The sequence below is a fragment of the Bombyx mori genome, chromosome 23 (genome assembly GCF_030269925.1).
Source record: "Bombyx mori chromosome 23, ASM3026992v2".
In the NCBI taxonomy this organism is placed as follows: Eukaryota; Metazoa; Arthropoda; class Insecta; order Lepidoptera; family Bombycidae; genus Bombyx; species Bombyx mori.
In genome coordinates, this window is record NC_085129.1 from 20,643,835 (window position 1) to 20,666,763 (window position 22,929).

Sequence of the window (22,929 nt, forward strand, 5' to 3'; positions counted from 1 at the left end):
ACTCCATCCGGACACAAAACCGAGACACAAATGTTGAGTTGAGTAGATTTATGTCCATGAGATATACTTGAAATTAAGATGACAGTGCATCAGAATAAATATCAAATTATAGTCAATCGTAAACGAATCATTTGGCCCCAAATTAGGACTCCCTGTGCGAACTAAAGTCTGGTATACCTTTAAATATGAATTTCGCACTTTTTTAGTTGCTTCATCTCGTAAATTAGATAAGGTTCTTAAAGATTTGACTTCGATACTTACGATGCGAGGTATTTTCCTGTGTCCCGCGGGTGGTCTCCAGGGCCTCGTGTTGATAGGTACCTTGGTTATCTCTGGCCATTTCCTCTTGAACCTCAGCTTCCTCATCAGAGCACGGTATTCCGCTTCCCTGGAGGCAACAAATGTTCTCAAGCCTCCAAAGCCTTGGAAGGATTATGTCCTCCAAGGGTTTTTGGGGCCGACAGCCATTAATTAATTGGTTAGCTTAAGATTTATAGCGGGAGAAAAATGCCTTAGTCGTCCGCGATCACGAAAACTGTCAGGTATTCAAAAGGTCAGAATTTTTTTTTTTTTTTATTGCTTAGATGGGTGGACGAGCTAACAGACCACCTGGTGTTAAGTGGTAACTGGAGCCCATAGACATCTACAACGGAGACGCGTCACCCACCTTGAGATACAAGTTCTAAAGTCTCAGTATAGTTACAACGGCTGCCCCACCCTTCAAACCGAAACGCATTACTGCTTCACGGCAGAAATAGGCAGGGCGGTGGTACCTATCCGCGCGGACTCACAAGTGGTCCTACCACCAGTAATAGAATGAAAATAAAAGAACTGATATGGAACCAGAATTTAACTAGTTTTTCCCCTCCGGGCGGAAAGTGGCAACTTTCGTCCCGCTGCGCTAAACAAAGTTGCCGCTTTCCACCTTTGTTGGACAAAAAAATAGTATACAGCCCTTGAAAAGTAAAAAAGTAAACGTCAGATCACATGTTTGTCGATCTCGGGTTCGCCTAAGCCAACAATTACATGGGATTTGAGGCTTTTATTATTTTCCTTCCCAAGGGGTGTAATACACTATTTAATTGCGCTTAGTATTCTAAATTTATTCAATGGGGTTTTCAATAGCCTTTGAAAGCGGGCTGCGCATGATCGGTCGTTGCGGAGGAGAGACCACATTGAGAAAGAGTCATTGTGTGGTGACCTGTATCTAGTAGTGTACGTTTGTGGACCCCACAGGCACAACCCGCTGAGTTTCTCACCGGATCTTTTCAGTAGTTCGCGATTCCGGTCCGGTGGTAGATTCAGCGAAACACTGCTCTCGCTAGGGTCAGTGCTCTCAGGCTGAGCCCCGTGAGCTCGACTACATTCGGTGAAACCAGAGCTTACTAACAGTAGATTAGTAAGTCCGTGGAATGGTGATAATGACGCGCTGTTTGAAATGCAATAGAGGGTCTAGTGTAAAAATTAAATCCGATTTTCGCGACTTTTTATTGAGACTGAATAAGAAACCACAAAGACTTGGACTTCTGCAATGCCAGGGGCAGAGCCAAGTCGCTACCTACCGATTGTCATCTGGAGCATAGATCTACCATTTCGATCATCCAGTTCCCAGAGGTCTATCACCACATACTGACGATCTCTCTCCAGGGAGCTTCCCGAACCTAAAACATCCTTGGGCCCGCGGTCTGCTCTCAACATCTGCAGATCGTCAAGTCCCATATACCCCGCGCCCCACTTAGGCACGGGGACCACGAAGGAGGTTCAGCCCCGGCCCGAAAAAAAAAAGAAAGAAAGGGAGCTTCCCGAGGTCCCAAGCACTCTGACATGTCCTTCTTCAAACGAGACTTGAAAATAAGCCTTTAAAAAGTTCAGTAGTAACTTAACCGCCTGCCTGGCATTACCAATATTCCTGAGGGACGGAAACCCCCCCCCATCACGCGATTATCTTTGGCAGCAATGAAAAACACTTACAACCATAGAGTTACTATTCTAACTGGAGTGCTTACTTCGTTTGACATAAAAACTAAAAATATACTTTATCCCTATGGCTTAAAGTTTATTTTTAAATAGCAAAAGATGTAAGGAAAAACGGTCTGAAAAGAGAATGATTATTAAGTGGTGGTGTCCCTCTCGCACATTTTACAAACAAAAAGCAGTGTTGCTAGCTTAGAGGATTTTCCACAAAATCTCGTAATTTGGACCGCTGTCTTAGTTATCAAAAATGGCTTTTAGTGGTTAGTGGATTTTTTAGTAGCTTGGGCGTTGTTGAAAATTATCGAAAAGGTTAAAATCAATCTACTTTACAGGATTTTAAACATTTTATGACAATAATATATCTAAATACTTATTATTTAAACGATGTGACTTAAACTTAACTAGAAAATGTTGCGACAATTTAGAATTTCCATCAACGTCAAAAATTAAATTGGTTCAAAAGAAACGTACAAAGTCATGGTGAAATTAGTTTCTGATGATGACAATTTATTAAATTAAATTATATAAGAAGTATTGATTATATGATATATATTGATTTTTAGTAGAACATCATATATTAATAAAGCTCATTAACAAAAAAAAAAATTGTTCTATATTAATAAAAACTCTGTTTAATGGAAAATTTAATGGTAGGTACGTAAATTTCTGATGGTTTTCATGTTGAATTTGATGGGAAGCCAGATTAATTGTTGGCATCACCGAAAAAAAGCTATGAATGGATTAAAAGAAAAATGGCGTCTATTTACGTTTGTAGTTCGAAGTTAAAAGGGCACTGATACAGCTTGTGGCTTGTTTTTTTTCGAAAATCGTGAAAGTTTCCGTGTAATTATGGTGAACACTTATATTGTAAGTGGTTTTAAGCGAGAATCCTCTCCAGTTTGTGGAATATCCGTCCATATGTCAGATTCATTGATAAATTTTTACTAGTGTGAGCATATATTTTTAAAATGTGAGATTTTTTTTTCATTATAATATTATATAATATAACCAATATTTTGTAAATAGAGATCAAGTACTATGTGTATTGCGTTATGTGTATTGACTTGTCATTTAAGAGTTATTTAATTGTCTACATATAACAAATAAATGAATTTCAGTTCATTTCATTTTATTACCCATTGTGTTGTATTTCTTAAAATATAACTAGTAGACTTAATATATACGTGTCATGAAAATAGCACAGAAGTAAAAATACAAGCAATTTTAAATCAATTGAAGATGTGAATGTAGGAAAAGAGCACCCGATACGCGCAGACCATGTGTGTTGTGTCTCACTCAGTGAGTCAAATATTAATTTGCACGGCCCACTTAGCCAGTACATTAAAGTAGGAATTGCGTAATTAAGTTCAACATAATATTCAAGTCGCGGTTGAGTATTCGGACGTTAAACATGAGTTTGAAGAAGTTTAAGTAATAGAACTGAGGTAATGATGTTTGTAACAAAACTCAGTGCTAGATTTTCGACATCGCAGCAATTTCCAAAAAAAAGCGTCGAAAAAAAGTCACCATGACGACGAAGCAATGTTTAAAATTGAATTTACATAAATAAACTGTTGCAAGCACGTGTTTTGTATTTACATAGGACTACACAGAATTACTTAAGGTAAATTCAAAACTGATGCATGCGTATAATTTTGTCCTATAAATAAATTTTATATGGTCACCACATTAGACAAGGACACCGCGACCAAAAAGTATTCTCTTTCGAGACCGATTTCTCGGCATTAGACAGCACTCCAGTTGTAGGTACTTATTAACTCCATGCTTACAACATACCGGGTTTTAGGTCACAGATGATGTAACAGCAAGGCTGCGAAATGATGGATACTTTAAAAAAACACAACAATAACACGACCAAGGTTTTTGTAATCATGCGTCATAAGCATTATTGGGTTTTTACGTGCGCCAGCCCGTTCAGCCCTGACACGAAGCGGATGGGTCCACAAACACAAAGGCAACAATGGAAAACGAAATGTAGTTATGTGTCTACGTCAAAATTCTTGGATGCTATTTTTTTTATCGTTTAGATGTGTGGACGAGCTCACAGCCCACCTGGTTGTTAAGTGGCTACTGGAGCCCATAAACATCTACAACCTAACCGCACCCTTCAAACCGAAACGCATTACTACTTCACGGCAGAAATAGGCGGGGTGGTGGTACCTACCCGTGCGGACTCACAAGAGGTCTTACCACCAGTAATTATGCAAATTATAATTTTGCGGGTTTGCTTTTTACTACACGATGTTCCTTCACCGTGGAAGTCAATCGTGAACATTTGTAAAGTACGTATTTCATTCGAAAAATTAGTACCCGCCAGCGGGATTCGAACGCCGTTGTATCGCTAGATACGAATGCATCGGACGTCTTATCCTTTAGGCCACGACGACTTTTTGTCAGGCTCATAGAGCCCAACTTTCAAAACGCTATACATTGACGGGTGAGCATTCTTTTTTATTTTGTTATAGCAGAGGCGGCTTACCCATGGTGCAGGGTGTGGGCGCAGCGTTGTTAGGGAATGCCGGCCTCCGTACTCTCAAAGAACCCCTTAAATTCTTACCTATTCCATATTAACCGCGCGCTTGCTTGAGGGCGCTAGGGTAATTATGGCACACGAATGCTACACGGACTAGAGACACCCTTAACTTCAGCGGGTCGCGATTCCAGTAGTAGATTCTGCGAATCACTGCTCTTACTAGGGTTACTAGGTAGGTACTTACTAGGTAGTGTTAGCAACCTCTCTCAGGTTGAGCCCGTGAGCTCACCTTACCCGTCCGGGCGTAATTGGAATAGCCCGCTGGGCTACCAGCGAATAGGTAGGGTAAAATATCACCTCTTTCCTACACTAAACCAAATTCTAGGTCTTACTAAGCCGCATCGCAAAGGAAGACGACCAAACCACAGTTGAAAGCAAAATTCGGAGCAACAAAAACATTGTCTCTTTTACAGCGAGGTACTTATCATTCAGTAAAAAAAAACTCCCGCACCGCGCCTAGTTGGAATAGCCCCGCAATAATTAAGCAGAAAAAAAAAACATTGAGATATGACAATTATTATCTCCCTTCTTGACCATACGTCGATATTTAGTTGGTGATCGCTTTGTTGGTACTGTGGATGATAGATAGAGGTACTATCTTATTTAAGGGACAAGTTGAAAAAGGGTCCGCCAGTACACAGCAAATTATTGTTGGAAGACTCACCGAAATAGCGCTAGTGTACGAAGTGGAAATGATATGAATATAGCAGTTTTAAACAGAGTAAAGTTTGCTGGGTTGAAATGAAGTGTGGTAGTTTAAGGCGCTGTTTTTAAAATCCTTCCACTTGCTACTGTGGCGCACCGCAATTGGCTCCTTTTCAGCGGACACTTTTTAATACACTGAGATGGTTCTCTTTACTTCTAACCTTTTCATTTCTAAACTTTAAAAAAAAAACCTTACTCTCTATCGATTTGCGATGGTGTCTTCGGTATTTCTTCCGGCTCTGGCGGTTCTTCCTTTCCCTTTTTCTTATCGTCCTTCTTTCTGTCGACTGGTGGAGGAGCGTCTCCACCTGCTGGCGCCCTGGTGGGAGGTGAATTTAAAAATAAGAAGTTTTAAGTATCCTGTTTTCGTAGATGTTTGCCAGTATTTGAGGTTTTTTGTTGGACTAGAATGATGGAAGAGCTCACGGCCCATTGTTAAATGACCAGAGCTTATAGAACAAGATGAATGCCATCTTGGAACCTTGAAACCCAAAGTCAAAATCTGAGTTGCATTGTTTAAACAAATTTTGTAACAACAAAATGGTCGCTTCGCTTCGCTGCCGAAATACGGTGGATTTGGTACCTAACCACGTGCACATACATGGACAAGAAGCTTCTACCAGTAGTAATTGTACAAATGTGTAAATTTTGCGAGCTCTATTTTGTTTCATTTATCGGCTACATAACACTTCACCGTGTGCTATTCCGTTTTAAAAAAAACAAAATTGGAAAAAATTAACCAAGTGCCAACTACCGGTCCCTTGAGTTGACTACTTAAATATTTTGTAACTTACTGAGATTTTTTATTGGACATTTTCGTAAAAATCACGACTTTTTCAAGAGCATACGTAAATTTGTAATTATCTTGATATTCCTTGTTTTTTGTGATTAAACAACGTTTTTGCGATTTTTTTGTCACTTTTTATTTATTTTTTTATGAAACTACCACATTTCGTATACCATGGCCGATTTGAATGGCTTTGAAGTTTCAAAACATATGTCACTTTTCGAACTAAGTTTTTTTTTTATTCAAGCCAGTTTGTTAAATATTTGTCTCATTTCCATTTATTTTATTTCGAATGAGAGATCGAAATACCGAAAAGCTTAGGGTAAGTATTCCAAGACAACAAAAGCAAAAAAAAATGAAAATAGAATTATGTATTACAATCAAACAATATTTTAAATATTATAGATTTTTTAATGTAACCTAAGAAACTCATGGTTCGGGTTTTAAAATTCCCGCTTAAATTAGTTACCTTCAGTGAAGTCATATGACTTCAAGGCATAGAGTTACTGTTGTAGGTACTTATTAACTCCATGCTTCAAGGTCAACGAAATAATCTTAGAAATATTTTTTGTCTCTTTTTGTCTTATAGTCATTACGTATGATAGAAAGACAACAAACAAATGAATGAGTCAAACGTTTTGCTTTTGCAATGTCTATTGGAAATGCACCGTTTTATCGAAATTTAATCATCGATATTCATTAATTTTATTTTCATGTATAGAGTAAAATACATATTTTTTTATTAAAATTGTATTTCATTTCTACTGGTCAGCGAAGATTTTGTAGTAAATTCACTTAAAATCGATCTGTTTCTTAGTGCCGAAACCTTTTCAAAACGCCTTTATTGTCTTTTCACAGGGAAAAAACCCATTCATTAGCTATAGTTCATAAGTGTATAATCTATGAGCTAGTTCGATCACTCAAAATTCATGCTCATTTCAACCTTTGAAATTTCTATTGTCAAATTTGTCACTCAACGTGAAAATTTTTCTGAACCAATTTTCTATTGAATTTATTTTAATTATTACCGATTAAACATGTCTGACAATAAGAACGCATCCAAAAACGATCAAGATCCTGAATTAGACGATTTATTGAACAGTAAGTTGTTAAATCTTGATTACATTTCATCGTGTTGATTTTCCATTACACAATAACCTACGGTCTAAGTGCATGCTAATTTTGTTTGTTTTCTCTGTTAATGTCTTCTTTGTCAGTTATCAACATCTTTAATATTTCTTTATTCTATTTAAGTAATCGCGTATGAAAGTTTTTAATTTTAAAATGTAAAACTGACGATAAATCCTCAAACTCAAAAAAAAAGGTTCCGTATTTTTTCTTATTGCGTTTAGCAATGTTGATTAGACGTAATCAAGATAAAATAATGTTGAGCATAATTAATTAACACTATCATTAGTTTTCATTTATTCATCAAATGACAATTTTTTTGTTAAATTTTATTAATAGCTAGCTTATTGCTGTTTTGTACTGCTTAAGATGAGTACACTTGATTACTGGACCTCATGGTCATTGCACGCTGCTCTCACTTTACTATCTTCTCTTCATCCTCTAAAATTAGGAAATATCATGATTCATGATATTTCCTAATTTGATAATGATGATCATCATCCGCATGGGTAGGTATCACCACCCCGCCTATATCTGCCATGAAGGGCCAGGTGGCCAGGTGGGCTGTGAGCTTGTCCACCCGCTAAGCAATGAAAAAAAAACCTAACCTACCACTCTATCAAACTGTCTTCCGCTTGCCTTCAACCCATGTAATGGAGACTGGCACATATCCTCCTATCATGCTGCATAGGATTTTGGTGTGAGTTTTACAACACCGGCCTGTTGTCAACTCTATGGGTTATTTACTCAAGTGACATATCTATTGTGGCATGCCATAGGGAGGAGTTGTTCTTCTGTCAGTGTATCTTTTACCTGATTCATTTTTGGTTATACTCTTAACATTTAAATTTTTATTTTAAAAATTAGATTTACATATATCTAAAAGATAAAACTGCTACATATTATTAGTTTTTCGGTATTTTCATAATCTAGAAAATATAACTAACAAAATATCACTCTAACCAACCTGGCCTCAATAGATTAATAGTCACAGAAAGTCATACTAAAAAACTGTCACTCAGGGTGTAAATTTATTCCAGGTGCACTTCAGGATATGACAAAGAAGAAAGATGATAAGCCAAACGATACCACTCCTGATGGTGGCGAAGCAATGCAGAACATGTGGGGCGAGGAATTTATCAAAGAAGCAGCTGCTCAGTTTGAGAGCAACATGGCAGCTATCCTAGGCAGTTTCAGTGGAGTGCCAGGTACGTCAATTAGTGCGCCAGGTTCCATCTAGCTTCAAGTGGCTAGTGGACTTCATATCAGTGTTTCCACTTTAATGATTTTCTTTCCCCACACCTCAATTCAAATTTCCCCTTCTCAGGGCTTTTTCTCCTCAAAAATGTTTCTGCTGTAGTTTTTACTTTTGGCCCTAGTGTAGTAACTAAAAAAAGGTCTTTATCGATTTTAGATTTTACCCATGATTTCCCGCAATTTCCCCTTTTGATGTCTTCTCTTTTTCTCCTCCTATGGACCCTAATTTCCCCTCAAATGGGGAATGTCCCCTCGTTGTGGAAACACTGCTTCATATATGTAGCGTGCAACATTCGGTCGCACTCGGGCGTCATCGGACGCGATCGGAGCTCCTGAACGCGCAGGTGTCCCGTGACGTCATGCAGCAAGATTCGCGCGCGCGTCGATTTAAGTTGAATGTAAAAACGTAATTTTAATTTTAATTCGTATCTTCCAGTGCCTAGCGTTGCTTACTTTACTTTTGGTTTATGTTTTAATATTGTACACATTAAGTATAATAATATGTATTGTTGAAATGGAGTGTTTGTCTTTTGTATATTCGGAATGAAAATATCCCGTGAATACGAACAACAAATAATAAACCACATACACAATTTTTACTGGTGGTAGGACCTCTTGTGAGTCCGCGCGGGTAGGTACCACCGCCCTGCCTATTTCTGCCGTGAAGCAGTAATGCGTTTCGGTTTGAAGGGTAGGGCAGCCGTTATAACTATACTTGAGACCTTAGAACTTATATCTCAAGGTGGGTGGCGCATTTTACGTTGTAGATGTCTATGGGCTCCAGTAACCACTTAACACCAGGTGGGCTGTGAGTTCGTCCACCCATCTAAGCAATAAAAAAAAACAATAATTTCAACCACTCACATTGAGACATCTTCCAAGCCTCAGTTGTAATGGCTGATCCACCCTTGAGAGATCCCTTGCCACAGAAATTTGTCAGCAGAATGGCTTAGGTTTATGTAGGATGGATAATGCCTATCTTAAAAAAAAAGTGAATAGAATTTGGGAGGAAAAAGGTCGTTAAGTTGAGGATTTCATGAAAGGAATGTTGTAGCTGAAGCCAAACAAGGCAAACAAGTACCTAATTAATCAATCAGATTATTATCAACATTAAATCTGCGGCTTATTTTGACACACTTTAATTGGCATACCATAGTATGTATATGATATATTTTTTATGTGATATTCACCGATTTTAAAGTATCCAATTTAATTAAAACATCACACACTTATCAAGGACCAATGATAATACAATCTGTACTAATATTATCAAGCTGAAGAGTTTGTTTGTTTGAACGCGTTAATCTCAGGAACTACTGGTCTGATTTGAAAAAATCTTTCAGTGTTACATAACGCATTTATTGAGGAAGGTTATAGGCTACATAACATCACGGTAAGGCCGATACAAGTGGAGCACCAATAAAGAATGTTTCAAAATAGGGGCTTATAGCTCCTTAACATTCTATAATTCAAAAATATTTTCACTTTCTACGTAAATGAAGTGGGGGTAAAATTTAGTGATATGCCAAAGTAACTATTCCACGCGAACGGAGTCGCGTGCAAAAGCTAGTAATTTAATAAAATTGTCTTATTACAATGATTGGGATCTTCAGGGTTAAAATGCAGTAGTGTCTTGTGCCGTGTATTACTTACTATACATATATGAAGAAAAACCTTTCTTATTTAAAACTCTATAGTTTTTAAAAATGAGTTTTCTTCATTGACATCCATTGTTATGGAGTGAAGTCTGTGATTAAGTAAAAAGGGAGGACTTAAAAATTTTGTATAGCTTATTAATACTGTTTAATTTTTAATATTGATTTTAAAAGAGATCAAGACTTTTAAATGCTCTTATCTTATTATACATATAACAGAACACGCAATTAAGTCTTTTATCTATTTACTGGTGGTAGGACCTCTTGTGAGTCCGCACGGGTAGGTATCACCACCCTATCTTGAGATGTAAGTTCTAAGGTCTCGAGTATAGTTATAACGGCTGCCCCACCCTTCAAACCGAAACGCATTACTGCTTCACGGCAGAAATAGGCAGGGTGGTGGTACCTACCCGTGCGGACTCACAAGAGGTCATACCACCAGTAATTACGCAAATTATAATTTTGCGGGTTTGATTTTTATTACACGATGTTATGCCTTAACCGTGGAAGTCAATTGTGAACATTTGTTGAGTACGTATTTCATTAGAAAAATTGCTACCCGCCTGGAATTCGAACACCGGTGTATCGCTCAACACGAATGCACCGGACGTCTTATCCTTTAGGCCACGACGACTTCAAACTTCACTCTGAAGTACTCGATATCATTATATACATATCGAAGGAAGAAAGCGGAATTGTTGTAACTTGAAAAGACCAATTTTGTACTAGAGCCATATGTGTTATATGATAAGGTACAAAGTCGTTTAGCCCAAAATGCAAGTGACGACATTTCCCTTTCTCCCGCCGATATGCACTTGCTCACCTCCTGGGATATGATAACCATTTCTCAGTCCCCTCTAGAATCGAACTCTTAATTCCCCATAAAGCCCCTATAGTTACAGAGCCCATAATCAGATAGAAGAACAACCAAGTTCTCTTCAAGCTTAAAGCTGACAGAAAGAGTTCCATATAATGTTCATGCATTGGACGAAATAGTTGTATAGTCTTGTATTTATCGAATGTCAATCTTTCGTTTTCAGAGGATCAGATAACACAAGAACAAATTGCATTAACTTTCAACAAAATGGCTGGTGAGTACACCATTTTAATACCAATAATTAGTCTCAAATGTAATGGAAGTAAACAAGCTCTTCAACATGAATACAGGTGCTTATAGTCGGATTTTTTATTAGACGAAGTCAACTGACGTTTACTGTGTTGTCAGTTTTTGATGAAATAAAAATAGTGTTGTGACAAAGTGAACGATTGAAAAAACTCCTGAATTAATGAAATTGCCTCGATTGTCTAGTGAATAGTTGGTGTGCCGAATTGCCGATATCGGGTACGGGGTTCGAATTTTAGGCGTGCTTTGTACATACCAACGAGTTTTCGACGAAATATTATGTTCCTATAGTATCTACCTGTACTGAATACCGAGTGTTTTAAACATTAAGAAAAACATTGCGAGGAAGCTTGTAAGACTGTCCTATTTCCAATACATCATATAGTTGAAATTATAGACGTATAAAATATAACAATTATAGGTAGGTAATGAAAATAAAAAAACTGATTGTAGTTACATACTACTAGTAACATATATTGGAGCACTTTAATACAATTTTATTGTAAAATATAAATAATATTCTTTTATAGTTTGAAATTGATGATTAACTTTTCACACTCATTGTTCATTCATGTGATTGAACGAGAACTGAACGCATCACTATTACTTTAAATATAGCAACATTATTTCACAAAGTGACATTAGCTACTGTCAGCTGGCTTCGTCTAATTAAAAATTCGACTATAAGTAGATTTCCCTCGGCCCAATCAAATAATAATATATGTATGTGTTCACATAGTTAACTATATTACGACATCAGATGGTACATGCAATGACAAATTTTTTTTTTGCAAAAATCAAATAGAATTGTATTAGTTAATTATAAAACAGATATCTTGAATGAAATTTTTGTAAATTTAATAGTTAGTTCTCTGCCAATTAACTACTCATTCAGTGTGAATCAATATGCTATTACTTACACAGTTTTAAAATGTCTCATCAGTCTTATAGAACTGATTATAATCTGATGTGCTCCATTTTGAAATGTAACAAGACCAGTAAGTAGTATGTTTTATTATTTTATTGAGTAAATTACAACCTAAAACACATATGTTGAGTAACAAGTCATTTCATTTCTTTTTTTTTATTGTTAGCAATTGAAGTATGTAGAAACAAAATCATAATCTTCCTGTACTGGAACTAAGTGATAAAACCTGTATCTCTACTTCCTGTATCTTTACTTCATATACTTACACAAAAAGATACAACATTACTATAGTCGGATTTTTTATTAGACGAAGTCAACTGACGTTTACTGTGTTGTCAGTTTTTGATGAAATAAAAATAGTGTTGTGACAAAGTGAACGATTGAAAAAACTCCTGAATTAATGAAATTGCCTCGATTGTCTAGTGAATAGTTGGTGTGCCGAATTGCTGATATCGGGTACGGGGTTCGAATTTTAGGCGTGCTTTGTACATACCAACGAGTTTTCGACGAAATATTATGTTCCTATAGTATCTACCTGTACTGAATACCGAGTGTTTTAAACATTAAGAAAAACATTGCGAGGAAGCTTGTAAGACTGTCCTATTTCCAATACATCATATAGTTGAAATTATAGACGTATAAAATATAACAATTATAGGTAGGTAATGAAAATAAAAAAAACTGATTGTAGTTACATACTACTAGTAACATATATTGGAGCACTTTAATACAATTTTATTGTAAAATATAAATAATATTCTTTTATAGTTTGAAATTGATGATTAACTCTTCACACTCATTGTTCATTCATGTGATTGAACGAGAACTGAAGGCATCACTATTACTTTAAATATAGCAACATTATTTCACAAAGTGACATTAGCTACTGTCAGCTGGCTTCGTCTAATTAAAAATACGACTATAGACAAAAATTAAACCAATATTCATGAATTAACAAAAGTATTGAAATGAATGTATTAATGTACCCCCTGTGTGTAATGAGTGTGAGCATGAGTGAGCGTAAGAGGGTGTGTGTGGGTGTAATAAAAAATATTAAAAGTTATTTAATAAAATTTCAGCATCCTTATAGTTACAATTTTACAACCAATTAAAGTTAGAAGTTTTGCATTTGTTGCTTGCTGCTTAGAGGATATATAATATTAGGGTGGTTATTAATTTTATCGTAGAGTGGGACTTCTGTATCTAATTTAAACGTAAAAATAAGTACCCACACTAATTAATACACTACAAAAGGAATATCTGAGATCATACTTTTAGGGTATATAATAATATTATAAATTTTTGTTATTATAAATTATTATTATCAATTATTATTATAAATTATTATTATATTTATACTTTCAGAAGCAGCATCACAGGTGTTAAAGCAAGGTGAATCGAGTGAAACAGAACCAAAGACAGATGACACGGCAGTACCGAAGGCAGATCAGGTAGGTACAGAAGGCTTGATTGTAGGCGTGTGAGATATAACTGGCAGACTTCTGTTTTTTTTATTGCTTAGATTAGTGGACGAGCTTACAGCTCACCTTGTGTTAAGTGGTTGCTGGAGCCCATAGATATCTACAACGTAAATGCGCCATCCACCTTGAGATATAAGTTCTAAGATCTCAGTATAGTTAGAACAGCTGCCCCACCCTTCGAACTGAAACGCATTACTGCTTCACGGCAGAAATAGACGGGGTGGTGGTACCTACCCGTGTGGACTCACAAAACGTCCTACCACCAGTAAACCAATTGTGTGAGGGTGGTCGTGGTCATCATTCACCATCATTGCTGTGGGCAGATGTTTTGTGCCTCAAGAGCAATCGCCATTTCTCCCGGCTTATGGTGAGCCTGGTACACTCATGTAAACAACCGCCAACTCAACAGTTGACTTGACTTGATTGGTCCATCGCAGACAGTATGTGTAATAACAATAAAATATATCTCTTATGATAATTGAATAACATACTAAATAGTATGTGTATGAGAAGAGTTTTGTGTCTACAGCAGTGTAGAACAACTTAGAGAATACTGTAATTTTTGTCGTATTGTGGAAATATTATTATTATTATAATAATATTATATTATCATTCATAATCATCATAGTATCTCTTCTTTTTAGGTCTCGGCAGCCATTTCGCAGACATTACAGAATTTGAACTCCAACTCTGAGAATCTTCAGACGCCTTTCTCAGAACAAGATCTAGCGAACATGTTTAATAATTTCAATTTAGGTGAAGGGGGCCAGGTAATTATTTATTAAAATGTTTATGTATGTTCCATGGCGTACCGTAGATTTTCCCGTTTAGTTGTAAAAGCAAACAAATATCAAAGAATATAGAAATTATAAATTACAATTGTCAGAATGGGTGATGTTCTCAATTTTGTAAATATAATCATTATTTCCGATCTGTGTCTATGTGTGTTTCTGTCCTTTTTTGTAGACTTAATTTTTTTATTAATTATTCAAAGAAATTATATCTGCATAAATAAAAAATACATTATAGATAATCATAAGTCGGTAATAATAATAAATTGGTAGACAGCGGCTTGGCTCTACCCCTCACATTGCTGAAGTTCATGGGCGACGGTAACCACTCGATGCTCGTCTGCATACAAGGCCAATAAAAAAAAATTATTAGAAAAGTCAATAGAGAATAGACAACACACTCAATGCATGGGTTATAAGTGATGCTAAGATAATAATAATATAATATAAATATAAATATTTACTAACAATCACGCCACATTACCTGGTCCCGTACTAAGTTCGTGAAGAACTTGTATTACAGGTACCAGATAACGGAAATAAATGTAAGATTTTTATTATACACATACATATATTTAATAAACATCCATAACCCTGGAAAAGACATTTCTATATTTATCATACAAATATCTTCCCTTTTTTTTTTTTTTTTTTTTATTGCCCTTGTAGGCAGACGAGCATACGGCCCACCTGATGGTGAGTGGTTACCGTCGCCCATGGACTTCAGCAATGCCAGGGGCAGAGCCAAGCCGCTGCCTACCGCTTAATACTCTCCACAAGCCTCGTTTGAAGAAGGACATGTCATAGCGCTCGGGAAACACCGTGGAGGGGAGCTCATTCCATAGCCGGATGGTACGTGGCAAAAAAGACCTCTGGAAACGCACTGTGGATGACCGCAGTGGCTCCAGGTAGTATGGATGAACTCTACTCCGGTGGCGGGCGGTGCGATGGTAAAAACGAGATGCCGGTATCATCTCGAACAATTCCTCAGAGCACTCCCCATGGAACATACGGTACAAAATACAGAGGGAACCGAAGTCCCTCCGCAGACCCAGAGGTTCCAAACGATCCGTGAGACCGGGATTATCGACAATCCGAACGGCCCTTCTCTGTATGGAGTCAAATGGAAGAAGCTGGTATTTGGGAGCCCCGGCCCAGAGATGGGAGCAGTACTCCACGCGAGGCCGGACTTGTGCTTTATAAAGCAAAAGCCTTTGTCCAGGCGTGAAGTACCGCTTCGCTCTGTTGAGGACTCCCAGCATTTTGGACGCCAACTTGGCTTTGCCTTCCAAATGACTCCGAAACTGGACATCGCTCGAAATGTCGACCCCAAGTATCCCAATACTCTCGGAAGGTTGCAGGGATACTCCTTGGAATTGCGGCGCCATGACAAAGGGGTCCTTCTTCGCAGTGAACGCGCAAACTTGTGTCTTTAACGGGTTGAATTGAACCAAGTTCAATTCACCCCATTTGGAGACTCGCCCCAGAGAGTTCTCCACTTCAGACACAAGTTTTGATCGTCTCTCTTGCACCACGCTCCGAGAGAGACTCTGATGGCCGATATATCGCGCATCCCCCGTGCTGTCATCCGCATAGCAATGCATGCCATCAATAGACAGCATGTCATTGATATACAGGATGAAAAGCGTGGGGGAGAGCACCGAACCTTGTGGAACGCCAGCGTTAATGGTCATGGTATCAGAACAGTCACCGTCTACAACGACCGTGATGCTCCGCCCATCCAAAAAGCTAGCGATCCACTTGCAGAGACCCTCGGGGATTCCGTAAGATGGTAGCTTCGACAGAAGTGCCCTATGCCAGACCCTGTCGAATTCCTTCGCGATATCAAGGCTCACAGCAAGAGCCTCGCCCTTGCTCTCCAAGGCTTCAGCCCACCTGTGAGTAAGGTATACAAGAAGATCGCCAGCTGAGCGACCGTGACGGAAACCGTACTGTCGGTCACTGATCAGCTGGCGATCCTCCAGATACTTCAGGAGTTGTATATTAATTATTCGCTCCATCACCTTGGAAAGCAAGGAAGTTATCGCGATAGGCCTATAGCTCGATGGGTCCGACCGGTCACCCTTCTTGGGGATAGGGTGGACGTGGGCAGTCTTCCATGAAGACGGAACCCTGTTAGCGCAATAAGAGATGCGATACAAACGCGTTAGCGCAGGCGTCAGCTCAGGGGCGCACGTTTTCAGAACCACTGCAGGGATGCCGTCTGGCCCGCTCGACTTATGGACGTCCAGGAGTCGGAGTTCCCGCCTGACTGCACACTGTGTAAAGCAGATCTCCGGCAGGGAACTATCACACCGGAGGATGTTCCTCCCTTGGCGGGATTTGAACCCGCGACCCCCTAGTGTAGTGACCATGTCACTTACCACTACACCAGACGGCCGTTCAAGATGTAACGTATTGGTATTTTTCAGGAAGGAAACATGTTCCTGCCCTTCATGCAGGGGATGATGCAGTCGCTCTTGTCGAAAGAAGTTTTATACCCATCTTTGAAGGAGCTAGTCGACAAATATCCAAGTTGGTTGAACGAGAACAAGACAAAGATTGAACAAAGCGAATACGAAAGGTGAATATTTTATGTTTTTGCTGTATCAAAGCGAGCTTAGCTTTGAGGAGGCACCTGGTAATGAGTGCTTTAAATCAAGCCACCAACCTGAAACTGCAGATCAGGACGGTACAAAGCTGCAGAGGACTTCATTGTAGGAGTGAGATATATAACTAGCAGACTTCTTTGTTGTATCACTCTTGTCAGAGCGGTCATGGTCGTTATTCGGATCCTTACTGTCCGCCTTGAGACTTGAGGTCGAATTGTCAATTGTATTGTACAGGCGGTTTTCCTTCAAATCAAAACCCACAGTCATCATGATATTGCAACAGAAATAAATAGCACTACTGGTCTTCACAAACCCACAATAGTACCAGAAAATGTCGGTGCTTGATTCCAGTGCGTTGGTATAATACTTGGAGAATGCTGCTGCTTATTCTGCAGTAAATTCCTTAGTCACCTTGGTCGACATCCATGGAAAGAAATGAAGTACACCTTAGGCTCATCATACTAGGCACTGGAAAGAATTACAAATCTGACGACTAAAAAAACAACTGTTTCCCAGATTCGAAAAACAGCAAACGTTAATGCAGCAAGTATGTGCTGAACTCGAGAACGAATTGGATAGTGACAGTGAAGAAGTTAAGAGAAAACGCTTCGAGAAAGTGTTGGAGTTGATGCAGAAGGTATGTTTGATTATTAATGTCTAAACCAGGGGTGGGCAAAAGCCGGCCCGCGGGCCGGATCCGGCCCTTTTGCTAATTTTATCCGGCCCGTTGAAAAATTCCGCACATAAATTTTTTTAAACTCTTTTATGAGATTTTGTTGACATCAGCATTAAAAAAGCATATGCGGTAAAAAAGCATATGCGGTATAGTCCTCCGGCCCGGGAGACATTTTGAAAATTTCATTTTGGCCCGCGCTTTAAAGTATTTGCCCACCCCTGGTCTAAACGATGGTCTGTTAGGATAGAAACTTCTGAACCTATGAAGCGTATCTGCGTATGATTGGCTCCAGTGAGGATTTCCTGTGGTAGGAATGAATGAGAACTAAAGAACACTAAATATCCTCATCAATGATACACTTATAATAGTGGTAAGACGTCTTGTGAGTCCGCACGGGTAGGTACCACCTATTTCTGCCGTGAAACAGTAATGTGTTTCGGTTTGAAGGGCGAGGCAGTCGTACTGTTAAAAGTGAGCCTTTACAACTCATGTCTCAAGTTAGGTGGCGGAGTTTACGTTGTAGATGTTTATGGGCTCCGGTAACCGCTTAACATCAGGGGGGCCGTGAGCTCGATCAACCATATTCTACAGTAGATCTAGTAGATCTTGAGGCACTCTTCTTATAGTCATTTGGATGACCATTAAATGCTTAGCAAGGTTATAGGGATGGGCTTTCAATCTTATACAGTAGTAAGCTTTAGCTCTATGGATTACTTCATTTTTTACTTTTCTTATGGCAAGATTCTGGCTTAAATAGGTGTTCTATTCTTAATTTCTGCACGCAATGTAACACAATGAACAATCAGCTGATGCTTAGGATCAACATGGCAATAACAATGTGTGGTGTCACTTACTTCCTAAACTGTGTACTGCTGCATGAGCGTGTACTATTCTACCTATACTTGCCATTGCTTATACTAAATCTCTTAGCGGCAGCAGCTTGGCTCTGCCCCTGGCATTGCTGACGTCCATGAGCGACGGTAACCACTTACCATCATGTGGGCCGTATGCTCGTCTGCCTGCTTGGGCAATAAAAAAAAAAGATAAAATTTTCAAATCTCAAATCAATATCTCAGTGATTATTATAATGTCTATGATATCTTTGGCCCTGTAACCTGTTAATAGCAGTTGTGTCGTGAGTCACCCATTTTGATTGAAACGTATTTCCACCGTAGATGCAAGACCTAGGCCAGCCTCCCACTGAGCTGGTCGGGGATATAGGACCGGTACCTCAGAGCTTCGGTCCAGCGGCACAGGATCCATCACAATGTTGCATCAACTAGACGTCTAACAACTCGAGGGTGGGATGATGGATTATTTAAGGACGTGGACCTGATGATTGTCAAGTCGTTGGTCTGATTTCTGCGAGTACAGTGGAGCCGTACTACTCAGAAATTGAAGATCAAGCACAACTAGTATTCTTCACCCAGTAATCAAAATCCGACTTTAATCATGTGTCCGTGAGATAAGACTTAGATTAATTTCATGTTTATCATTTTTTTTTTGTTAAGTCATTAATAGCTTCAACAAACAGAAGAGGAAATGGTACATAGTGTTTCGTTTTTGCCAATTTGGATATAGGTGATTTCTTTTTGGTAAAAGTTCCCGCGTAAATGTTAGATCTTGTATACGGGCTGTATGAGGACTTGAAAACGAGGGCAGGTCCAACTGGTAAATTCTAATACAGTAGTACTATAAAGTATTAACTATATCAAAGGGTGTAATGCTATTGGGTTTAAGCTCCATTTTGATTAAAACGCAACATTTATCTTTGTAATTAAAAGGTGCGTTTTATTCGGTATTAGTATCAACAATTTGATGTTTTTAATTAAACTTAAGTTTACACAATTCAAATTGCCGAAGAAATGTTTTCCAAATTTTTATGGCTCTCCTGTCAAATATTGTTTAAACAAAATTGCCTTTCAACCCTCAAATCGAAGCCTCCAATGAACACTAGCCTAACTCCAAATTCGTAGATTTACAGGAGGAGCGTTTAAACGAAAAAAGTTGATAAAATATTTATTATTGCAGATATATTTATGGTTTTTTTGTGTAACTAGCTGATTTAGTCTTGCTTCGAACCCCATCAATAATGATTACTTGTAATACTTTTAACATAGTGAAGCGATTTGAAAAACGAAAATTTCAAAATTTTGACCTAGAGTAGTGTTCATTGGAGGCATCGAAATATAAAGTTATAATATAAAATGTTTATGACTGTGCTCTTATCTTAAAAAAATATGTGATTAGAATGTCTAAAATGACATAGCATAATTAATGTATCAAACAAAAATGTGATTAGAAAATTTAATCAGAAACGGAATAATATAATGCTTCTTTTGTATAGTATTAATACATGGTATTAAATTTTTATAAATGAAGTTTTGATGTATTATCATATCTGTCGAAATGTGGAGGAAACTGAGGACTGTGTCTTGAAAAAAATACTTTATAAAGGATTCCTGTGTGGTTTATATTTTTGTATTTAACTCGAGAACATATTTGTTTTTAGATCAATTATTTAAAGACAAACTAATCAGGAACTGGTCGAGTAATTAATTGATTTTAGTAGCAGTGAATAATTAAGGATATATATGTATATATGTAATGATTTCAGTTTGAAAGTCTGTGACCTTGAATTTAGACATAACTCATAGTAAAGTCACACTTAATAGTTATCAATCTGTTGTAAGCCCAAGTAGGTAATCCTATTTTGTCCCCGCGAGCACGAGCGACATTTACGTAGCCTACGGACTCAACTTGTATGCTGTTAGTTGTGACAATACCATTGAGTTATTTTCGGAGATCCAAATCTGTTTGCGGACTAAGGATTTGTTTTTAAACTCATTTCTGTTTTTATTGGGTGAGACTTTCACTCGCCGAAGTTGTTTATATATTTATGAGTTATTCATTACCTCGTAAAATTAAAAGCTTAATGTTTTATAATGTAAACATTTTCAAAGCTACAGCTGTAGAGTTAAGAAACAAGAATGGTTTGTATATATCAAAGCGACCACATTAACGATAACAATTCTTCAAATAATTGACTAAAATCATAGTCTAGAGGGAAGTACACACGAATTCGTATGAAAGTGTTTTTTGCAAATGTTTTGTTTTCCATTTTTCGACCCTGAGATAAATTCGACTTGTTGCTGACGTGAGCTGTCTGTCACTCTGACAGCCGTAATTGTCAATGGGTGACTTTGACAATGAAAGTTGTGCGCAAAAGAAATGTCGAACAAACGGCACACGTATTTGTTTTTATTTAATGAATTTTAATTACACACGTAATGCGTTTATTAATTATTTATTTAGTTGTTTTAGTGTTGCTTTTGTTTTTGTGATTATTAAATTGAGATGTTTGAGTTTTAGTTATGTGTTTTATTTGTGAAAAAATTCGAATTCTGATTCGAAAATCTCGTACGACGACCTTAGTTTGCTTAGTGCGTGTTTTTTAACTTCTCGATCGCGTAAAACTTAACTCAAGTGTCTTTGGAGCTGGAACAGCGCCCCTAGTGGCAAACGAAGGGCAGCTGTCGAGCTGAACTTTATTTAAATCCGAGTTAACTTTTACGAGATCGAGAATTAAAAAAACTCGCACTAAACACGCAGAACCTAAACCAGGCGCTCCCAAACTTATTTTGTGTACTGCCCACTTTGAGAATAAATAATTTTTTAGCGCCCCCATTTTTTCACCTACGTGAAAGGTTAAATACCCCTATAGCGAGAGCTCAGTCGGTGTCTAAGAGTCATCCTAGATGAAATTACTAATCGCCTCCTGAGCCTCTACATAACGCCCCCTTTTTTTCTGGGTCTCTTACCGCCCCCTTTTAGGCCTGCAGCGCCCACAAGGGGGCATTATCGCCCACTTTGGGAAAGGTTGACCTAAATCTAAACGAATTGACAGTATAATTGAAGAAGTGGTCCGTATTGCCAAACAATTAAGTTTAGCAGTGGATGATGATGATGGGGATGATGATGATGATTAAGTCGATGATGTTCGAAAATTTGCAAGGATTCACACGATAAGAGCCTGACTGACTGTTGTGCTGAAGGTCGTGGGTTCGATTATCGCATCGGGCAAACATTGTATGATGAACAGGTTTGTTTGATCTTCATCTGGGTGATTTTCTATACAATTCATGTTTAATAGGTGTTAGAAGACCGCTTCCGAAAACTAAGACAGACGATAGTACTAATGACACCTTTGATGATGGGACGGAAAAAAATCGAACCTGATTAAAAAAAAAACATATTTTTATAACGTTTTATTAGCATTATTTCGTTGATCCAAGCGAGCATCGGCTGTTTTTGATTTACTGTTTCATTGTTTTTTTTTAATACACTTTTATTAGCTTCAGACGTATGTATGTTAGTATGTAACGGAATCATTGAACATGATTTTGACCTCCTTCAAAACGTCGGATTAACGCGAAAAGTATACTTATTAAGGACCGATGACAATTCAACATTAAAAATAATAATGAAAAAATTGAAATTCAACTAAAAAATGAAAAATAAATAATAGTTTAAAAAAGCTACAAAAAATACGCTTTTGCACCCCTCGCTTTTTTTTACAATGAAATCATTTTTTCTTACACTATTTTTAATTCAAATTTATTTTCTATTTTTTTGAATTTTCTTTATAAGTGTATTTTTTGTTAGTTTTCTTAAACTATTTTTTTAGTAAAGTATTTTTTATGAAACTATCCTTTCATTTTGCTGTACTAATATGATGGTGCGTATCATTACTATCATCTGTCTTTGTTTTCGGAAGCGGTCTCCTAACACCTAGTAGGTATATTTAAACGTTTGTATATATGTCAGTCTCTGGTACTCGAGCCCGTTGAGTTTCTCACCGGATCTTTCTCAGCGAGTCGCGATTTCGATCCGGTAGTAGATTCATTCGCGAAGCAGCTGCTCTTGAGTTGTTAGGTCTCCTTTGGAGGCGCTCGGACAGCTGTTAGCAAATCCCACCCCTCCTCGCTGAGTCTTAGCTCGCCCACCTGTCCTGGTGAGACTGAAAAGACCTCCGGCCATGAGATCTCTCTCAATTATAAATCGGATACCCATAACACGGGAAATCCTAATTTGGGATCGGATAACCGTGCGTGGTTTGCTCCCAGTTACTTAATATTTCTTATTAAGATCTAACAATTGACGAGCTTACAGAAATGCGTGAATACAAGGAAGACCTTGAACGAAATGATTCGTTAAACAAAGTTGAATCGGAAAAAAATATGATTGCAAACTTAACA

The 22,929-nt window shown here is 37.8% G+C and overlaps 2 protein-coding genes across 3 annotated transcripts in view; one reads left to right on the forward strand and one right to left on the reverse strand.

The window, feature by feature from the left end:
* Nucleotides 1-6,382, reverse strand: part of LOC101735788 (uncharacterized) — a 49,198-nt gene extending 42,816 nt beyond the window's left edge. For both annotated transcript variants that reach the window (XR_009976357.1, XM_038019239.2), the window contains exons 1-3: nt 6,028-6,382; nt 5,430-5,552; nt 262-388 (exon numbers count right to left, since the gene is read on the reverse strand). Coding sequence is in view for 1 of the 2 variants with exons in the window: in XM_038019239.2 (XP_037875167.1) it covers nt 262-388; nt 5,430-5,552; nt 6,028-6,047 (270 nt within the window). In the remaining variant the exon portion in view is untranslated. The remainder of the gene's footprint in view (nt 1-261; nt 389-5,429; nt 5,553-6,027) is intronic.
* A 501-nt stretch (nt 6,383-6,883) lies between these two features.
* LOC101743537 (peroxisomal biogenesis factor 19) lies at nt 6,884-21,042 on the forward strand. The gene is made up of 8 exons (XM_004925931.3): nt 6,884-7,121; nt 8,189-8,356; nt 11,101-11,151; nt 13,477-13,562; nt 14,237-14,362; nt 16,816-16,967; nt 17,512-17,632; nt 18,847-21,042. Exons 1-8 carry the CDS (start codon nt 7,058-7,060, stop codon nt 18,952-18,954), a joined length of 876 nt encoding a protein of 291 aa, XP_004925988.1. The 5' UTR covers nt 6,884-7,057; the 3' UTR covers nt 18,955-21,042.
* Nucleotides 21,043-22,929: the final 1,887 nt, after the last annotated feature.

Excerpts from the sequence above, each read along its gene's own strand:
- LOC101743537 (XM_004925931.3), top strand. The coding sequence starts at position 7,058 with ATGTCTGACAATAAGAACGCATCCAAAAACGATCAAGATCCTGAATTA. Across the intron at positions 8,357-11,100 it reads CAGTTTCAGTGGAGTGCCAG|AGGATCAGATAACACAAGAA; the intron begins GTACGTCAATTA and ends TTTCGTTTTCAG. Across the intron at positions 13,563-14,236 it reads CAGTACCGAAGGCAGATCAG|GTCTCGGCAGCCATTTCGCA; the intron begins GTAGGTACAGAA and ends TCTTCTTTTTAG.